General features: G+C 37.8%; 2 protein-coding genes and 1 long non-coding RNA gene across 3 annotated transcripts in view; 1 reads left to right on the top strand and 2 right to left on the bottom strand.

Annotated features, from left to right (window-relative positions):
• The window catches only part of FAM114A1 (family with sequence similarity 114 member A1), a 77,037-nt gene extending 72,501 nt beyond the window's left edge, over window positions 1–4,536 (bottom strand). Inside the window, exon 1 of the mRNA XM_027836259.1 lies at window positions 4,450–4,536. Coding sequence (XP_027692060.1) covers window positions 4,450–4,462 — 13 coding nt within the window. The 5' untranslated portion in view covers window positions 4,463–4,536. The remainder of the gene's footprint in view (window positions 1–4,449) is intronic.
• On the top strand, window positions 251–18,428 carry TLR6 (toll like receptor 6). The gene is made up of 3 exons (XM_027836258.1): window positions 251–280; window positions 4,184–4,312; window positions 15,923–18,428. Exon 3 carries the CDS (start codon window positions 15,989–15,991, stop codon window positions 18,368–18,370), a length of 2,382 nt encoding a protein of 793 aa, XP_027692059.1. The 5' UTR covers window positions 251–280; window positions 4,184–4,312; window positions 15,923–15,988; the 3' UTR covers window positions 18,371–18,428.
• Window positions 18,181–19,205, bottom strand: part of LOC114023562 — a 39,066-nt gene continuing 38,041 nt past the window's right edge. Inside the window, exon 4 of the long non-coding RNA XR_003566816.1 lies at window positions 18,181–18,261. This is a non-coding gene — a long non-coding RNA (uncharacterized LOC114023562). The remainder of the gene's footprint in view (window positions 18,262–19,205) is intronic.

Below are 19,205 nucleotides of genomic sequence, written 5' to 3'. Positions count from 1 at the left end.
TTTTTTGTTAAATTCTGCTTATACTTAGAGGAAAGTTCTTCAATCTGGCCCAGATATAGAGGTATAAACAAGTCGCCAGAGGGTGACGTTTTAAAGCAATGGATTGTTTTTGAGAGAATATAAACTCCTTGAGGGCGTGGAGTGTTTAGTTTTTGTCTTTGTGATCAGAGCGCCTAGTACGATTTAAGTGTTTGATAAACGCTTTCTGAATTTAATTGATTTTGGTATGTGACATCTCGCAGGTTCGGTATTTTAGTCACACCTGTTGTCTACCAAAAAGGTAAGAGCTATATTCGTTATTTGTTCAGGGTGGTCCCATGGGTACTACAAGAGCATTACCACAAATGATTTTTCTTTTGGTTGAGGATTTAAAATCCTCTCATTTATTGTCAACTGTAAATTAGTTCCTTTTAATTAGAAAGGGAGTTGGAGTAAGAATAACCCCAGAATGAAAAACAAACAACTTGAGCTTTGCCTGGGTTAACTCTCCCTACCTATTGATTACTGAATCTCTGAGGTTCTGGATCAGTAGTTTCTAGACTGCACTCCTGAAAGAACCAACTGGTGATGGGATTTGAACTAATTCCCCCCTGAGGTATGGTGTTTCTCCCCTTTCCACAATGTACACAGCCTCAGATTGTATATTTTGCTATTTTCACCCAAACCTTGATTCTATCCTTCTAGCATCCAATTATATTATCAGAGGAAAACAATCTGTTTGGGAAAATATTAAAGAATAAAAGTCACCAAAACAAACTTTTGTGTCTGTGTCCATAGTTTTACTTTCTTATGCCTTTAGATGGCAAAATCTCATTTAATTCAGAATTACACTATTTTATCAAAATTTTCTATTGTTTATTCTTGGTGCCTACGATTTACATGTTGATCTATTCCTTTAGAGGTGTTTTAGTTTGTAGTGAGTTTCTTACATATACAGAAATATTCCTTCTGTAGGACTAACTTTTATTTTTCTTTCTAAGAAAAGTCCAGTGTCCCAAGAAATCTCAAAAAGTTAAAATAGATACCACTTTCTCAAATGGGTTTACTTTGCCCTGCAGATGCTAGCCTCTCTTAAGTTAGTCCTGATATGCTGTGAGAGCGGCTAAAAAGACCAAACTGTGTTTCTTGCTGCCATCTGCAGAGAATTGAGAAACCTCTTACATTTTTGTGAGTAATAATGAATGAGAGGAAGAAGCTGGGTCTTGGTCCTTCTAATAAATGCATGAGTGATGAAGCCCAGCTGCAGGATATTATGTGTGTTTTTTCATTAGTGACCTTAGGCAAATCACTTAAAATTTTGTGTCTCTATAAAACTGAGAAAATACTGATTAGTGAGATGATATTTTATTCAATAATCAAAGTCCTATGTGCAGTATGGAATGCTTACAGTATTTTGTTTAATTGACTGTTCAGGCAAACTAGACATCTTTTGATTTTGACCTTTGTTCATTTCAAATTCAACAAACATTTTTAATGACCTACTGTGTGCAGAGGCTCTGCTAAATAAGATGTGGTTCCTATAACTTAAGGGAGAGAAGATGCATGTAATTTACTATAATGCAAAATTATAGGTGGTACAGAATGCCAGGTGAGATCATACGGAGAAAAGGTTCCTACCAACTTGGGCAATCATAGAAGGCTTCATGGAGGAGGTACCATTTGACTCAGGCTTGAAGGGGTGGGGAGGGCTTCAAAAGGCAGAAAATGATTGGGTACTCAAGATGTAGGGAATAATGTGAGCAAAGGCTTGGGGGATGGGAAAGCATTGAGCATTTAGTGGAGCTAAAGTCTAATTTGTCTGAAACAAAGTATATGGAGGGAAAGAGTATGAACTAAGACTGGAAAGTTGAGGTGCTGCAAGATTGTGGAGGACCTTAAACATCAATCTAAAGAGTCTAATGTTTATTTAGAAGGCAATCTGGAGCCAATCAAGGGTTTCCAGAAGAATAACATGATCAGATCTTTGAATGAGAAAGAAATGTGATAGGTAAAAAATAAAAATCTTTTCAGAGTATGGTGGTACTGAAAAAAACTGGTCCTTTCTTGGATGATTCAGGCTTTTGCAATGCCTCCAGGCCATCATTCTGAACTGGTTGTATAGTACTGTAAATCTAAGTGCAGAAGGGATAGGAAATTAGGATAAATATGCACAGATCTTTGGAGAAATCCCGCAAGATACTTTAAAAACAAAACAAAACAAAATAAAACACAATCTTGTTTTGTTGTCATGTCTGTCTCCAAAAATGGGGCACAGGAAAAAAAATTCTAGTTAATTAAGGGTTCTAGTAAATCAAAAATTTGCTTCAATACTAAATGCAGCTATAATACATCAAGGGAAGGCCAATTCCTTACTCCAGAACTCTCGGGCTGCCCAATATAAGGACAAGTTAAAATCCATTCTCTAACCCTTTTTAGATAAATGTTGCCCTAAAAATATTTGTCTTTGAGAGGTTGTAATTCTCCCCCAACACTGGGTCAAATATAATAATTTACTTTCTGAGAAGAAATTTAAAATATGATCATTTAAAGTCTGCTTTTGTTTAGTGGGAAAAAAGAGATGATCTTTTTTTTTTTGCCTGACACAAAAAGTTTCTACCTGGATTATCCACTTTAATATTTTATAAGCTCCATAAGATAACATTTTCAGAGCTAGAAGTAACCCTACAGGTTATTTAGTACATTGGTATCAAACACAAATAGAAACAGCTACATATTGACTAACAAAACCACAAATTCACATTATGTTGTATTGTATTTTAATCTATTTTGTTAAACATTTCCCAATTACACTTTAATCTGGTTCCTACTCAGCTACCAGTTTGACACTTTTAACCGCCTAACTTCTTATGTTGCAGATGAAAGTACTGAGGCCTGGAGAAGTGATATATTGCTCACAGCTAGTAAGGGCCAAAACTGTGATTCAGTTTTAGGTCTCCTGACTCTAAAGCCAGCTTCTTTCTCTAATAATAATATCTTTCAGTTAAAGAAATTGGCTTATCACATTCTGTAGCCCATTCCTTGGTTACATATTCTGAACCACTGATTGTGCAGTAAGTACCTGAAATTTCAGCTGAAAGTGGTAGATATGAGGGGTATACTGGAGCTAGCTCAAGCCAACTAGAGAAAGCTGATTGTTAAATTTTCAATGAGAGTATTTCCACCTTGAAAATTGACAAACACTACAAATCAGGGTTTGATTTATTAATTTACTGACTGTTAAGACTTAAGAAAATGATGAGAATATAAATAATGAAAATTAAATGTAAAAGTGTACATTTCCTTCTCCCTTCCCTTTCCCCTCCAGATCCAGTTGGTAAACATTTACCACCATACCCCTGGCAAATATCTCTTTACTCTCCTTTTCAGTTCCTCAGAGTAGCAGATTACATTTTCCTATTAGATCTGGGAAGTCACAAACAGTTCATAAGACTCCTTTTCTTATTCTTTCCTATATGCTTCAACTTACTAGTTGAAAATTCAAAGTTTTAGAGAAAAATTGTACCAACTATGCAGAAAGATATAACAATGCATTTTCCCTAATTAATCCATTGGGATCCCTGAAACAAGCACATTATTATTATATTCTTGCAGCAAACAGGATATTTAAATGACATCTGCTACCTCAAAAATATTAGTCCTGAGCAGAAGCACGACCAGCAATTCTTGTGTCATGGGAAAGCATCACACAACAAGTTTAGAAGCCATACAAATTCAGTTTGGCTAAGATCATGGTGAGAGACCTTGGACCTTAGAACACAAGGTTTCACGTGGGAAGGTAGACCCTGGACATCATCTCAGGTTGGGGAAACAGGGACCGTTGCTCATCTATTGAGGGAAAGAGCAGGGTGAAAACAGACCTGGGAGAAAGTCAAGTAGAATGTGACCCTGGAATGAATTATCCTTGCTAACTAGGTGCTAAATTCTTGTTTCTACTTGTTAAAAGAACTCAAGTGTTACAAGTGTCCAATACATTTTAGCACCCTGGGGGAAAGATCTGATTGCCCTCCCCTAGTTTTATGCCTATACTATTGCATAAGGTGCATATATTGCTTATAGATGAATGTAGGGAAAATTCATTTATGTGGTGTAGTTCCACTAAGGTTCAATAGATGGCACAAAACCCTTCAAGGTCTTATTTGGTTACTTCCTGTAGTTTGAACAGAGTCGTGTTTATGTTTTTTAGGACAGTTAGAGGAAACACTTCTTTTCCTCTGAAGAGAAATCTGGACAAGAGTGATTCACCTTACACCTTTTTTCAAGTCAAAAGTATGAAAGATGAAGAAAGAAATGCTGAGGATTATGCAGGAGACAGGTAGGTTTTCTTTACAGTTTCTGTTACTTGAATTCAGGAAATTCAGTCGCTTATAGACTGAAATTTCCTCTGTGTTGGCAGAGAAGAGGGTGTGTATGTAGTTGAGTGAAAAACAAATACTTTCTCGTTCATTTTACCTGATAACATCATCCTTTTCCCTGGGCTTGTTAGTGCTGCCTTCTGTCACCTCCTGTTGGTGTCCTCTCCCTTTATTCTATCTTCTTTCATGATTTCTTAGAGCAGGTAGGTAATCCAGGCACATGGCACTTGTCACATACTACTTTGTGTTGCAGAAATCCATGTGTGTCATCTCGACTAGATTGTAAACTTCTTGTATATGTCTTGTACAGCTTTGCAGTTGATAACAGTCTGTAGTACTTTGCATGTAGTCGGTGATTCTCAGTAAATCTTTGTTGAATGGATAAATGAATGGTGGTTTCTCTTGAAGGGTCTTTTAAAAAAAAATTCACCTTCCTTTTTTCCTTTTAATTGTGCCTCCTTTTTCTTTTTGTTCTGTATCTTCTTCTACTATATCTATTGTTTTCTCCCTCTGCTTAATTGCTTTTTCTGCCTAAAAACTTTCCCTTTTTTCCCCAATTTTTTATTTTCTATTGTTGCCCTCTTCCCATCCTGTCCCCTCCCTGTTGTTTTCTTCCTCTTTCCTTGTAGTTAAAGTATTGAGGGTTTATGCTCTCATTTTTTTTTCTTACACTTCAGGAACCAATTGGATATAGACACATCCAAATGAACACCTGGGTTGTCATACCAGGTAGTACTAGGTGGAGGCATGCCATCCTTCCTTAGAGAAGTCCAAGGTTGTGTTCTGTGCCACTTAGCCAGATCTGAGCTGGTGAGGAGGAGATATTCATGATGACCCAGAATGGAAATTAGACTCAAAAAAGTTTAGGGGACTATTATTAAATACAAAGCTATCTATTGTTATCAGATGAATAAAAATTCAAAATGCAAGGCAGATCCATTGTCAGGATGCAAAGCAGAAGGTCCTAAAACCAAGAAATCTGGTTGTGTTAGAGGGTTTCTGGCAGACTTGTCAATGAAAAAAAAGTAGTGACTTATAGCTGGTGTCCAGTATCAGAGAAGTGTGTTGGCAGCAGAAATTTGGGCCAGAATGGAAGCAAGAATTTCTAAGCCAGGCTGACTCAGGATCTGACTGCATTCCCCAGTTTTGGTTAACAGTAACTGCTGAATTTGACCTTTGGTGCAATAGACCAATGAGGGGAATCTGTGTTGGTCTGAGCTCTCCATCTCTATATAGAAATGTCTTATTTAGACCATCTTAGAGGCAATAGTTAGCTTCGGGAGCTTTTCGAGGTTGTTGGGCTTGTGCTTTATGAAAATTACTTTGGCAGCTATGGAGTGATGGTGACAGGGTATGGGACCTGGACTCCCCCCCCCCCCAAAAAAACCCACAATCCAGCTCCTGATTTTCCCATATACATCCCCCACCTAGATACATAATCCTTTCAACTGTCCTTTCATTGTGGCCTGCCCAGCCCGGCCCTTCATTGTCTGTTACCTCCAGACTACCCCAGGATACTTCCCACCCCTTAATCCCATCTAGACCCCTTCTCTGTTATCATCATATCACCATAGGCTATTTACCACTCCTTGATCCCATTCAAATCTTCCCACAATCTTTTTTCCCTATAAAAAAAGTCAGTCTTGTCCCTACCAAATGCTTAGACTCACTAGGAATCTCACCCACCCCAACCAATGTTTTAACAGACTGAAATGGGCTGAAAGAAGGCTTGAGTGGTTGAATTCTTTTGAGACAGACCTACACCCTTTGCCCTTGCATTTCGGGCTTCTCAAGATCCCTAGACCACAACAATAGGAAAGGGGTGATGCTAGAAGCAGGGAGATGGCCATGACAAAAACAAAGCCATCAAAATTCTGGTTAATTAACATTTATTAAACATTTTGAGTCCAACACCATACTAATTGGGGTACAGGTGGGGTGCATAATTTAATTGATCTGTGATCTCACCTATATGAGTGCTCTCTCAAGTAATACGGACTATAACTTATTCCTCCCTCAACCCTTAGACCACCCTTGTCCACGTCCTTCCACACCACGTCCATGGTAGGAGGAGAAGGGGAAATAAGTCTACTGACCAGGCCGAGAGACTTCTTCCCCTTCTCCTAATCTGGTGTAGATATCAGTGGAGCATCCAGTCTGTCTGTTACTTCCTGGTCTACACTCATGACTAGCCTCCAGTTTCTTCTGGTTATGTATCATCTACACTACAGGCTATTCTTTACACAATTCCTCTTGCCCAATTCTTGATTAGTAATGTAATGCAGCATAACCACACCCAGTGCCTCTTCATTTTCTTTTTGGTGACCCTCAACTTTAATTTTTTGAGACCTAGGATGGAACTTAATGTTCCCTGTACTGCTCATTAAAAAAAAAATCTAGTTACAATTCTGCTTAGTGTTGCTAGTCACAAAACTACCATTACCATCTTTTTCTGAAGGCTAGTTAGTGAAGTGTAGTGGAAAGGGGACTGATTTTGGTGCCGGAGGACCTTGGATTAGAATCCTACCTAGACTAACTAAAATTACTGCTGCTGCTGATTATAGCTAGCACTTAAATAATACTTTAAGTTTTACAAAGCACTTTACAAATATTGTCTCATTTGACCTTCACAACAGTCCTGAGAGATGGGTGCTACGGTTATCTCCATTTTACAGATGAAGAAACTGAGGCATAGAGAAGTTGTGACTTCCTGAGGGTTACACAGCTAGTAAGCATCTGAGGCAAGATTTGAGCTTGGTTCTTCCTAACTCAAGTCCAGCACTCTGTCCACCATGCCACACAAAAGGCAGCTAGCTATATGGCATATTGGCTAGAGTACTAGACTTGGAGTTAGGAAGATCTGAGTTCAAATCCTGAATCAGATACTTACTGGCTTGTGACCCTGGGAAAAAAAAAACTGTCTGCCTCAGTTTCCTCAATTGCAAAATGAGTATAATATTAACACTAAGGTTTTTGTGAGGATTAAATGAGATAGTAATTATAAAGTGCTTTGTAAACCTTAAAGTACTATATATTATTATTATTATTATTATTATTTATTATTATTATTATTACTTAAGGCCATTTAGCTGCCTCAGTGCCACTAGTTCCATGATCTTGACCCAATCATTTCCTGGGAAATCTCAGAGGAATTTCCTCCTTTGTAAAATGAAGGGGCTAGACTGGATAAACTCTAAGGCCCTTCTTGCTCAATAACTGTACTATGTATTTTGTATGACATTGTTAGCTCTTTTGCCATGATTCTTGGAATATTTAGGTCATTCTGATAAATATCAGGAGCCAGAAACCCTCCTGAGGAGGCATAAGGTATCATAGCCCCGCTCAGAGAAATAAGCAAAGGGAGATGGGTTTAAACTGATAAATTCTGTTAGACTTCAAGAGGCATTTCTTAACTATAATGGTGATTCTGCCTTAGAATACACTGTTCCTGTCCCCTCAAGCAATTCTTATCCCTTAAAAACTGTCTTCTTAACTTGCTTCTACAAAGAACCTCCCCTGGTCAACCCCATCTGACTCTAATGGTCTCTTTGTTGGGTAACTAACAGGCCTGTCGGTGAGTTAGGGGGATATCTACCCAAAGCATGTGAAGACTATGCCCCCCGAATGGCCAGATGAGGACAATTTGTTCCAGTGGCCAAGGAGCACTTGTAGAGTGCTTAGAGCTTAGTTAGACATCAATGACACCAAGGTTATCCACTGCATCCTAGGCCATCACCAGTTGTCTTGACTTTTGTCTTGCCACTAGACTTTGATGACTCTGGAAGAGAGTCAGGTTAACGACTTTGTGCAACTCTGCCTCACTTAAATCCGATTCATGGGGAAGTCAAGACATCACCCGTGATGTCATTTATTCACTTCAAAAACAAAAGATAAACAACAACAATATCCCCTCAATGCTTGTGTGTTGAGCATATGGAATATTATTCTTTGCTTAACTGATTTCTTTCTAATAATCTTAAATCACTTTATGTGTTAATGCGTCATCTCCCCTAGCTAGACTAAAACCTTTCCTGATAGATCCTAGTTGTTAGTGATTTTTCCTTCCTTAAATTACCTCATATTTACTTAACTATGTATTTGTTGTACTTTTCCATTTGAACATAGGTTCTTTGAGGGCATACAGTGTTTTGTTTCTCTCCTTATATTCCTGTTGTCTAAATAGTGACTTACAAATGACTAATATAATCATTTGAGAAACCATTTATCATGTATTTTAAATAAAAATAAGATCTATTATTAGCATTTTTTTCAAAATCAAACTTCCCACTGGTTCTAGTTAAGTAGTACAGTGGTTCCAAAAAGACTTAAGAATTGCAGACCTACTTCTTTCCTGTATATTCCCAACCCAAACTAGTTTCTAAAAGCGTAGTATGATATTCTGAGTTTGAGCCTTCCGTGTCCAAAGATTTAATTTCCTTCATTCATGATGAAAAATGCTATCTGCCTCCAGAGAAAGAACTGATGTTATCTGAATACAGACTGAAGCATACTATTTTTCTTTCTTTTCTTTCTTTGTTTCTTCCTTCCTTTCTTTCTCTTCCTTCTTCTTTTTCTTTCTTCCTTCCTCCCTCTCTCCTTTCTTCCTTCCTTCTCTCTCCCCCCTTCACTCTCTCTGTCTTTCTTTTCTTTCACAAAATTACTAATATGGAAATGTTTTACTTGATTCCACATGTATAACCTATATCAGATTGCTTACTATCTCAGGGAGTAGGGAGGGAAAGGAAGAAGGAATAAAACTTGGAACTCAAAACTTAAAAAACCCCCCAAATTTTAAAAGTTGTTTTTACATGTAACTGGGGAGAAAAACAAAATATTATTAAAAAATAAAGGAAACTAATTACATTGAAAAAAATATTTAACTTCCTTCAAGTTTGATCCCTTCAGGATTGCTTTTTTTGGAGCACATTCTGTTTAGAAAACATGAACCATTGCAGAGTCAATCAGGTGAAATAAACACCTTTCCAAAAGGCCAACTCCAGTTTATCCTGAACTGAACTTTCCTTCTGGTACTGAGTCAACAAAGGTGCTACCTACCTGACAGTATGAACCTAGCTTTCAAGGTAGTCTCCAGATAGGGGCGACTAAAGCTTTTTCTCTTGATTTGTGAACTCATTAAAGACACTAATGATTATTTTAAGTAAAAATAAAATATAATATTATTGGCATTTTATCAAAAGGTTTGGAGGGAAAGGAATAAAGTTTTTTGGGAAAAAGGCAAAGCTACTGTTATCCAAGAAATCAAATCCCCATCTTTGGTGCTTGCTGAGGGACTTGGCCATGGTGCCTATCACCTACATTGGATCTTCTAATTGTAGCTTCTGCCTTACCAAAACCAGGACACTTTAAAACACAACAGATTTGCTACTTTCTTTTAAAAATTTTTTTATTATTTATTTATAACATTCTTTTCTTTTTAAATTTTGAGTTCTAAATTATCTCCCTTTCTCCTATGCCCTCCCCTCCCCACTGAGAAGACAAGCAATATATCAATTATACATGTACAATCATGCAAAACATATTTCAATGTCAACCATGTTGCAAAAAAAAAAAAAGCAAAAAAATTGTACTTTAATTTGCACTCAAATGTCTCTGGAGATGGAAAGCTTTTTCTTTTCATCATGAGTCCTTTGAAATTGTCTTGGATCATTGTGTTGATCAGAGTAGCCAAGTCTTTCACAATTGATCATCATTACAACATTGATGTTACCGTGCACAAGGATCTCCCAGTTCTTCTCACTTCACTTTGCATCAATTCATATAGGTCTTGTCATGTTTTCCTGAAACCACCCCCTCATAATTTCTTACAGGGCAATAGTCCTCCATCACAATCATATGTCACAACTTGTTCAGCCATTCCCCAACTGATGAGCATCCCTTCGATATCCAATTCTGTGTCGCCACAAAAAGAGCTGTTATAAATATTTTTGTACATTTAGGTTCTTTTCCTTTTCCTTTGATCTCTTTGGAATACAGCTCTAGTAGTGGTATTTCTGGGTCAAGGGGTAGACACAGTTTTATAGCCCTTTGGGCATAGTTCCAAATTGTGCTCCAGAATGGTTAGACCAGTTTACTACTCCACCAACAGTTTATCAGTGTCCCTATTTTCCCTTATCCCCTCTAGCATTTGTCCGCCTTTCTCTAATTAGTAGTGATTTAGAGATTTTTTTCATTTGACTGTAGATAGCTTTGATTTCTTCTTTGGAAAACTGTTTATTCTTATTCTTTGACCTTTTATCAATTGGGGAATTACTCTCATTTTTATGGATTTGACTCAGTTCTCTATACATTTCAAAAATGAGGCTTCTCTCAGATAAACTTGCTGTAAAAATTTTTGATATTGCTTCTTTATCTATGGTACCTTTTGCAAAATGTAGTTTCCCTGATTATCTCTTTTAATAAGGTCTATTTTTGCTTTTGCTTTGTCTGAGATCATGATTGCTGCCCCTGCCTTTTTTACAGAAATATGTAACTCTTTGTGTGTTTCTGTTTCAAGTATATCTCTTATAAACAATATATAAATGGATTATGGTTTTGAATCCTTTCTGCTAAATGTTTCTGTTTTATGGGTTGGCTCATCCCATTCATGTTCACAATTATGTTTACTGTGTATTTCCCTCTATCCCGTTATCTGTTTCTTCCTCTCTCTCTTTTTATCCTATCCCTCCTCAAAAATCTAGTTAGCTTCTAACCACGGCCTCCTTTAATCCACCCTCCCTTTTATCACCTCCTACCCTTCACTTACTCCTTTCCTCTCCTATTTTCAAAGATAGCTTTCTATACACAACTGAGTGTGTATATATATTCTTCCCTCTTTGAACCAATCATGATGAGAATGAGGTTTAGTCATTGTCCCCACTCTTCCCTCCATCTCCTCCTCCACTGTAAAAGCTCTTCCTTGTATGTCTCTTTTAGGTGAAAAATTTTCCCTATTCTATGTCTCCCTTCCCCCTCCTTCCAGTGAATCCCTCTTTCTCCCCCTTTCATTTTTTTTGGAGAGTTTTCCAACGTAATCAATTCACACCTATGCCCTCCATCTATGAAAATTCCTTTTAACTGTCCTAATAATGGTAAAGTTCTTTAGGAGTTACATGAATCATCTTCCCCGGTGGGAATGTAAACAGTTTAAATCTTATTGAGTCCCTTCTGATTTCTATTTAATGTTTACCTTTTTTTATGCTTCTCTTGGGTCTTGTGAATGTCAAATTTTCTATTCAGCTCTGATCTTTTCATCAGGAATGCTTGAAAATCCTCTATTTCATTAAATATTCATTCCCGCACCCCTGAAAAATTATATTTAGTTTTGCTGGGTAGGCGATTCTTGGATGTAATCCGAGCTCTTTTGCCTTTTGGAATATCATATTCCAAGACTTGTTCTCCTTTTCCATGGAAGCCACTAAATCTTGTGTAACCGTGACTGCGTCTCTATAATATTTGAATTGTTTCTTTCTAGCTGTTTGTAAAATTTTCCTCTTGACCTGGGAGCTCTGGAATTTGGCTATAATATTCCTAGGAGTTTTCATTTTGGGATCTTTTTCAGAAGGTGATTGGTAGATTCTTCCAATTTCTATTTTGCCCTCTGGATCTAAGAGTGCAGCTGGTATGCTGCCTTTAATCCACAATCTTGGCTCCACTTTCCCAATTTTCCTTTATAATTCCTTAAATCATGGTGTTTAGGCTTTTTTTTTTTAAAAAAAAATCATGCCTTTCAAGTAGTCCAATAATTCTTAAATTATCACTCCTTAATCTATTTTCCAGGTTGGTTGCTTTTCTGATGAGATATTTCACATTTTCTTCTATTTTTTTTTATTCTTTGGATTTTGTTTTATTGTTTCTTGATGTCTCATGGAGTGGCGTCATTAGCTTCAACATGCCCAATTCTAATTTTTAAGGGGTTGTTTTCTTCAGTGAGCTTTTATACTTTTCCCCCCCATTTGACCAATCCTATTTTTTAAAGAGTTTTTTTTTCAGTGAATGTTTGTACCTCCTTTTCCATTTGGCCTATTCTGCTTTTTAAGGAGTTCTTTTCTCCAGTGATTTTTTTTTTTTTTGCCTCTTTTACCATTAGGCCAATTCTGCTTTTTGAGGTGTTATTTTATTCAATATTTTACTGTGTCTATTTTACTAAGCTGTTAATTCTCTTTTCATAACCTTCTTGCCTCACTCTCCTTTCTTTTCCCAATTTTTTCCTTTATCACTCATTTCTTTCTTTAAGTCTTCTGAGAATTCTTATTGGTCTTGGGTTCAATTAATATTTTTCTTTTAGGCTTTGGTTATAGCTGTTTTCACATTGTTGTCTTCTTCTGAGTTTGTGTCTTGGTCTTCCCTGCCATCATAATGGCTTTTTGTGGTAAAGTTCTTCTTTCACTTTTTGCTCATTTTCCCAGTCTATTTTCTTGACTTTGAACGTTATGTCAAAGTTGGGCTCTGCTCACATAGGAGTGCTGGGGCATTGTCCCAAGCTTCAGCTTTTTTCATGCTGCTGTTTTCAGAGTTAGTTATGGGAATCTGCAAATTTTTATTTATTTCCAAGGTGGTGTGATATGGTGATATGTGGTCACTGCTCTCCTGGTCTGTGCTCTGGTCTTTACCCGGGTGGAACCCCTCGTCCCCTTCAGCTGCAAGCACTGTCACTCTTCTCAGCCCTGGAACCATGACCAAGTCTCCTGTTTCCCTGCCCCTACAAGCACTAGTGCTCCTCTTTGCCCTGGAACTGTGACCAGGTTCCATATTCTCCTGCAACCACAAATGCTAACACTCCTTTTGGCCCTGGAACTCTAACCAGGGCACCTGCTCCCTCATGACTGACCACCAGTGCTCCTCTCTGCCCTTTAACTGTGACCTAGAACTGTAAAGGGGCAATAGAGTTGTCAATCAGTGTCAACCATATCCAGTGTTAGCACAGGGTGCCCTGTGATCTCTTTCTGACCTGTTGTCTGAATCCCTTACTGTCTCTAGGCTGAGAGTTCCTGAAGCTGATGCTGATTCTGCTGCTGTTACTGCCACTGCATGTGTGCCTGCATTTCAGTGTCATAGACCCCTCCTGTGGACCTCCCAAGTTTTCTTAGGCCAGAAAAATGTCTTACTCTGACCTTTTGTTGGCTCTGCCGCTCCAAAATTTGATATGAGGCATTATTTTAAAGCTGTTTGGAGGGGAATGTTGAGAGAGTTCAGCTGGAATGCTGCCTTTAATCCACCATCTTGGCCCCACCCTCCCAGATTTCCTCCCAGATTCCCAGAAGAATAACTGGAACTAGTAAAGGAATTTTTGTCATCTACTTTGATAACCAGATAAGACTGATCTATAATTACAGTAACATCTCATTTATCTGGCATTGTTGGATAATTAGATAATGCAGAGAAATCAATTTCTGGATAACTGAAGATTATCATTTAAGTACTGAATCTTTTCTTTTAATGCTGACAATTGAAAGTGTTTAACTCTATAGTGCCAAAAAGACTTCAACTCTAAAGTCCTTTAAGACTGAAAACTTTCTAAAATGCATTCTATATTTCCCTGTTTTTATGAGTAAACCTTGTGTTTTGCTACAATACCTTGATGTGTTCACAGATCATTAAAGTGGGTTGGACCTGTTTGCCTCCATGCTATATATTCCAAGACTTCTATACTTTTCTAATTTGCTTTTCTGCAGACTGTTAATAAAGTAATATTTTAGCATTTACAAAGTACTTTACATACATTATCTTATTTGACTCTGAGAGCTATTCTCTGGTGAAACTTTATGTAAGTAGCTTCCCCTTCAGGCACTATGGGAATGTCTTCGGTTTTATGATTCCAAGGTTTTAGGGGTATCCTGTGGGACTACATTCCTAAAATTATGTAGCTCATGAAATTCTACTGCTACTTTTAAAAGCCAGCTAGTAAACACAATTGATGCAAAGCAAAGGCATTTACTAAGATGGCATAGTAAGAAGAATTGCTACAAAACATTCCTCCTGTAAATGTGGGGCACACCATCCCACAAATATACACAGTGCCTATGGAAAGACTGGACATAAATGTAGGGAGTACTGATAGTGAGGCACATGCACATGGATACAACTGGCCCAGGCAACTCATACCTCCAGTATTTCAGGCTCCCAATGTCCTTTCTTTTCTTAGTTGTCTTTACAACGTTCCACCCTGGGTGTAGCATCTCTATTGGGGAGGTCCCTCAGGTCCTCCATGAGTCTTCTCCTCTCTGCATTTCAACCCCCAGCTGCCGGGGCTAATTCTCCTTTTCGTCCACAATTGACTCAATTTTCTGCTGCCAAGGGTCACGTTCCTTGAAGCTACTTCTTGCCTTGAATCCTTCTCCCTGTCTGTGTCTCCTGACATAGTATGTATCCGTGTTCCATTCTGGATGTGTTGGTCTCTTCCTGGGTAAGTAAGTACCTGCACTGCAAGATTAGAGATGGGGAAAATGGGAGGGCAAGAGGAGAGAAAATACTTCTTCCTCATCTCCCCATCCCCTGCTGTACCTTTTGCCGCATGTTCAATGGCTCTACCCCACCAAGCTGCTCTCCATCTTTAACTGGTAAGTCTGGCAGATTCCATTTTTTAATAGGCCACCATGGGCATCACCAATATTCAGCTAGCTAGTGGTCAGCTGCCCTTTCTATTTTATCTTAGAATCTCCTTCATACTTTGTAAAGGGATACCCAGATTTAGACTGTACTTTGTTAACGTTTTTACCATCGCATTACCTCTATTATTGAGATAAAGTAGTAGTAGATAAAGTAGTATTTATACCTGTAGTCTCTACCTCACAGTGCTGTTGTAAGGTAAGTACTACAGGTATAGTTATTTCATTTCACAGATGAGGAAACTGAGGTTCAGAGAGGTTAAATGTTTGTGGTCAAACAGTGGCAGAGGTAGGATTTGCACCAAAGGCTTTCTCACTTTAAGACAAACTTCCTATCTCCTATGTAATGCTGCCTCTGTAATTTATAGGTAAGGAAACTGAGGCACAGAGAAGTTAAATAACTTGTCTAAAATCATTTAATGAGTAAGTTGTATAGAGTACTGGATATAGAATTAGCAGACAACTGGGTACCTCTGACTTGTCAGATATGTAATGATGACCAAGTCACCAGAGAAATAGTATGGCGTAGAAAATAAGATGTGGACCTGGAATCAGAAAGACCTAGGTTCAAGTCCCATACCAGACACTTCCTAGCTGTGTGACCCTGGGCAAATCACATAATCTCTCTGAGTCTCAGTTTCTTCATCCACGAAATGAAAGAATTGGATTAGATGGCCTCTGAGAGTTCTACCAGTGCTAAATCTGTTATCTTCTGAAGGCACTTAACCTCTCTCCTCCTCAATTTTTCTAGACACAAAACAGGGATATCAATACCTTTGGTCTCTACCTAACAAGGTGCCTGTGGGAATAAAATGAGCTAGTGTATTGTATGCACTTTGTGGGCTTTAAATTGCCACATAAACACCAGCCATTATTGTATTGGGTGGGATAGGGGTAACATACCAGAACTTTATTATTATGAATTAGTATTCATTCAACATGTATGTCATGTGGATTTTGTTCTAGATTTTGGACCTGTATGAAGATACTGTGAAGAATGACGGTGAACCTTAGGGTGTCCACTGCAATACTATGTCTAATCCCAGGCCACCAATCATCAGAACATTTCATTCTCTTCACATCTTTATGTTGATCCTTGGGAATAGAATCCAACACTCTTTGGAAAATGAATTTGTGGGCAACTATTCAAACCACTTTCTCAGTCATGTTCCAAGACTCCTATCATCAAAAATAACAGTCTTAGATCTGTCACTAAACAATATAACTGGGCTTCAGACTGAGGACTTCAAACCTTTACCAAAGCTGAGAGTTTTAAAACTTTCTCATAATAGGATCCAGCACCTTGATATCAGGGTGTTCAAATTCAACCAGGATCTGCAATACTTGGATTTATCCCACAATAAGTTATGGAGGATTTTGTGTTATCCTCTCATGAATCTCACATATTTAGATCTCTCATTCAATGAATTTGAAGCCCTCCCCATCTGTGAGGAATTTGCCAACATGTCCCAACTAGATTTCCTGGGACTGAGTGCTACAAGAATACAAAAATCAGACTTACTACCAATTCGCCATTTGAATCTAAGTAACATCCTGTTAGACCTAGAAAGATTTTATGGGAAAAAAGACAAATTGGAGAGCCTTCCAATTTTGAGCACAAAGATACTACAAATTATCTTCCCTCCAAATAGAGCATTCTCTGTCCAATTGGATATGTCAGTGAGCAACTTAAGAAGTTTAGAACTGACTAATATTAATTTGGATGATAATAAATGTTCAATTTTCAATGGTTTTTTATCAAAAGTAATTAATAATTTAAGATTTCTGAATCTTACCCTCTACCATATTGAAACTACTTGGAAATGCTTCGTGGGAATTCTTCAGTTTCTTTGGGACAAACCCACAGAGTATCTTTATATTTACAACTTAACATTGGTGGAAACAATTGAGAGTGAGCCATTTAGCTATTATGAAACTTCACTGAAAGGACTAAAAATAGAACTTCTTAGTGTCAAAGTTTATATATTTTCACAAACATCTTTGTATCGTATCTTTTCAGATATGAACATAAAAATGTTAACACTATCAAATACGCAGGTGTTGCATATGCTTTGCCCTTCTAAGCCTAGCCCATTTCAATATTTGGACTTTTCTAACAGTCTTTTCACAGAGAGTCTTTTCCAAGACTGTGGAAACTTAAACCTCTTACAAACACTTATTTTACAAAAGAACAAATTTAAACAACTTTACAAAATAGTTCAAATGACAGAGAAAATGGAGTCTCTGAAACATCTGGATTTAAGCCAGAATTCCATCCGTTATGATGGTAAGGGAAACTGCAGTTGGACTGGAAGTCTACTGGTTCTAAATTTGTCTTCCAATGAGCTCACTGACTCTGTCTTCAGATGTTTACCTCCCAATATCACAGTGCTTGATCTACACAGAAACAGTATCAGGAGTATCCCTAAAGATATGTCCAATCTGGAAACTTTGCAAGAGCTAAATATTGCTTTTAATTTTTTAGCTGATCTTCCAGGGTGCAGTACCTTTAGTAGCCTTTCTGTATTGATCATCAGATATAATTCAGTTTCCCGCCCAACTACTCACTTCTTCAACAGCTGTCAGAATATTAAGTCACTACAAGCAGGAGACAACCCATTCTTGTGTAGCTGTGAGCTAAGAGAATTTAGCAAAAATATAGCCACATTATCAAACAAAATGGTAAGTGGATGGCCACATTTATATAAATGTGCCTTTCCAGATAGCTATAAGGGGACACAGTTAAAGGATTTTCACTTGTCTCCCTTGTCATGTAATTTAGTTCTGTTGGTTATCACTATTGTCATCATTGGCTCAGTTCTGATGATTGTTGCAACTTTTTTGTGCATCCACTTTGACTTGCCATGGTATCTGAGGATGATGTTTCAATGGACTCAGACACGACGCAGAGCTAGGAACATCCCCATAGACAAACTTGAAAGAACATTCCAGTTTCATGCTTTTATTTCATACAGTGAACTGGACTCTGCCTGGGTGAAGCATGAGCTGCTTCCAAACCTAGAGGATGAAGACATAAAGATTTGCCTTCATGAAAGAAACTTTGTCCCTGGAAAGAGTATTGTTGAAAACATTATAAACTGTATAGAGAAAAGCTACAAGTCCGTCTTTATTTTGTCCCCCAACTTCGTTCAGAGTGAGTGGTGTCATTATGAGCTTTACTTTGCTCACCACAAACTTTTTCATGAAGGTTCTGATAACTTAATCCTCATCTTACTGGAACCAATCCCACAGTACAGCATTCCTGCCCGGTATCACAAACTGAAAGCTCTCATGGCACAGAGAACCTATTTGGAATGGCACAAAGAGAAAAGTAAGCAGGGGCTCTTTTGGGCTAACATCAAAGCAGCATTTAATATGAAATTAGCATTAGTTAAAGAAGATAATGACATTTAGATAATTTAAAATTTTTATTATGTAAAATTACTATAAATAAAATATATTTTGTATCTACTTAATTGTGTGACTTGCTTGGTGTTTTTAGGTCCATCGCAATATTACAGTTGATGTCATATTGTTTATTTAGTTTAATGAGACTGGACTGGACCTACAGAGGTTCCCAAAGTGGGTGATCCTGCCCCTTGGGGGGGACACTGGAACAATCCAGGGAGCAGTAGTAGTTTGAAATGATGCAAATTAAAAAATATATATTGAAGGGTTAAGGAAAGTAGATTTCCAGGGGGGTGCTGAGGCTGAGTAATTTTTTTAAAAGGAGGAGTACATTAGGCCAAATAAGTTTGGGAACCTCTGATTTTAGTGATGGAACTCCATCTACATGTTGTCTGGGGGCACTTAGAGACTAATTAACTGGCTCATGGTATTTTTCAGAGTTGGGACGTGAACCTAGGTCCTCCTGTCTCTGAGGCTCTCTATCTACTATACAATGTTCCCCCTGAGATTTCATTTAATACTTTAAAAAGTCTGTTTTTGATGGTGTGAGTAATACCATCTCTACTGGTGCAGATTCCAACTCTACCGTACTTTCTTAATACATACAACTTCTCCGTTTTTTTTTCATAAAGCCTTCAAAGTATATGCCAAGGAAGCCTTCTAATTTTTCTGTTGATTTCTGGGGGCACTAATATGTCACTAACACTGTACATTCAATGTCTCTTATTCTTACTCCATGATCCATCCACCTCCCTTTTCACTCAAACATACCTTGAGTAAAGTATTTTATGTAGCTTCTCACAGATAAGTTATCATTAGCATGCCCTAGTCTCTTCAAAAT

Source organism: Vombatus ursinus, unplaced genomic scaffold (assembly GCF_900497805.2).
Source record: "Vombatus ursinus unplaced genomic scaffold, bare-nosed wombat genome assembly UNPS02014818.1, whole genome shotgun sequence".
In the NCBI taxonomy this organism is placed as follows: Eukaryota; Metazoa; Chordata; class Mammalia; order Diprotodontia; family Vombatidae; genus Vombatus; species Vombatus ursinus.
The sequence above is the reverse complement of the archived record's forward strand: the minus strand, read 5'-3'. Positions and strand labels throughout refer to the sequence as shown.

Excerpts from the sequence above, each read along its gene's own strand:
- TLR6 (XM_027836258.1), top strand. The coding sequence starts at position 15,989 with ATGTCTAATCCCAGGCCACCAATCATCAGAACATTTCATTCTCTTCAC.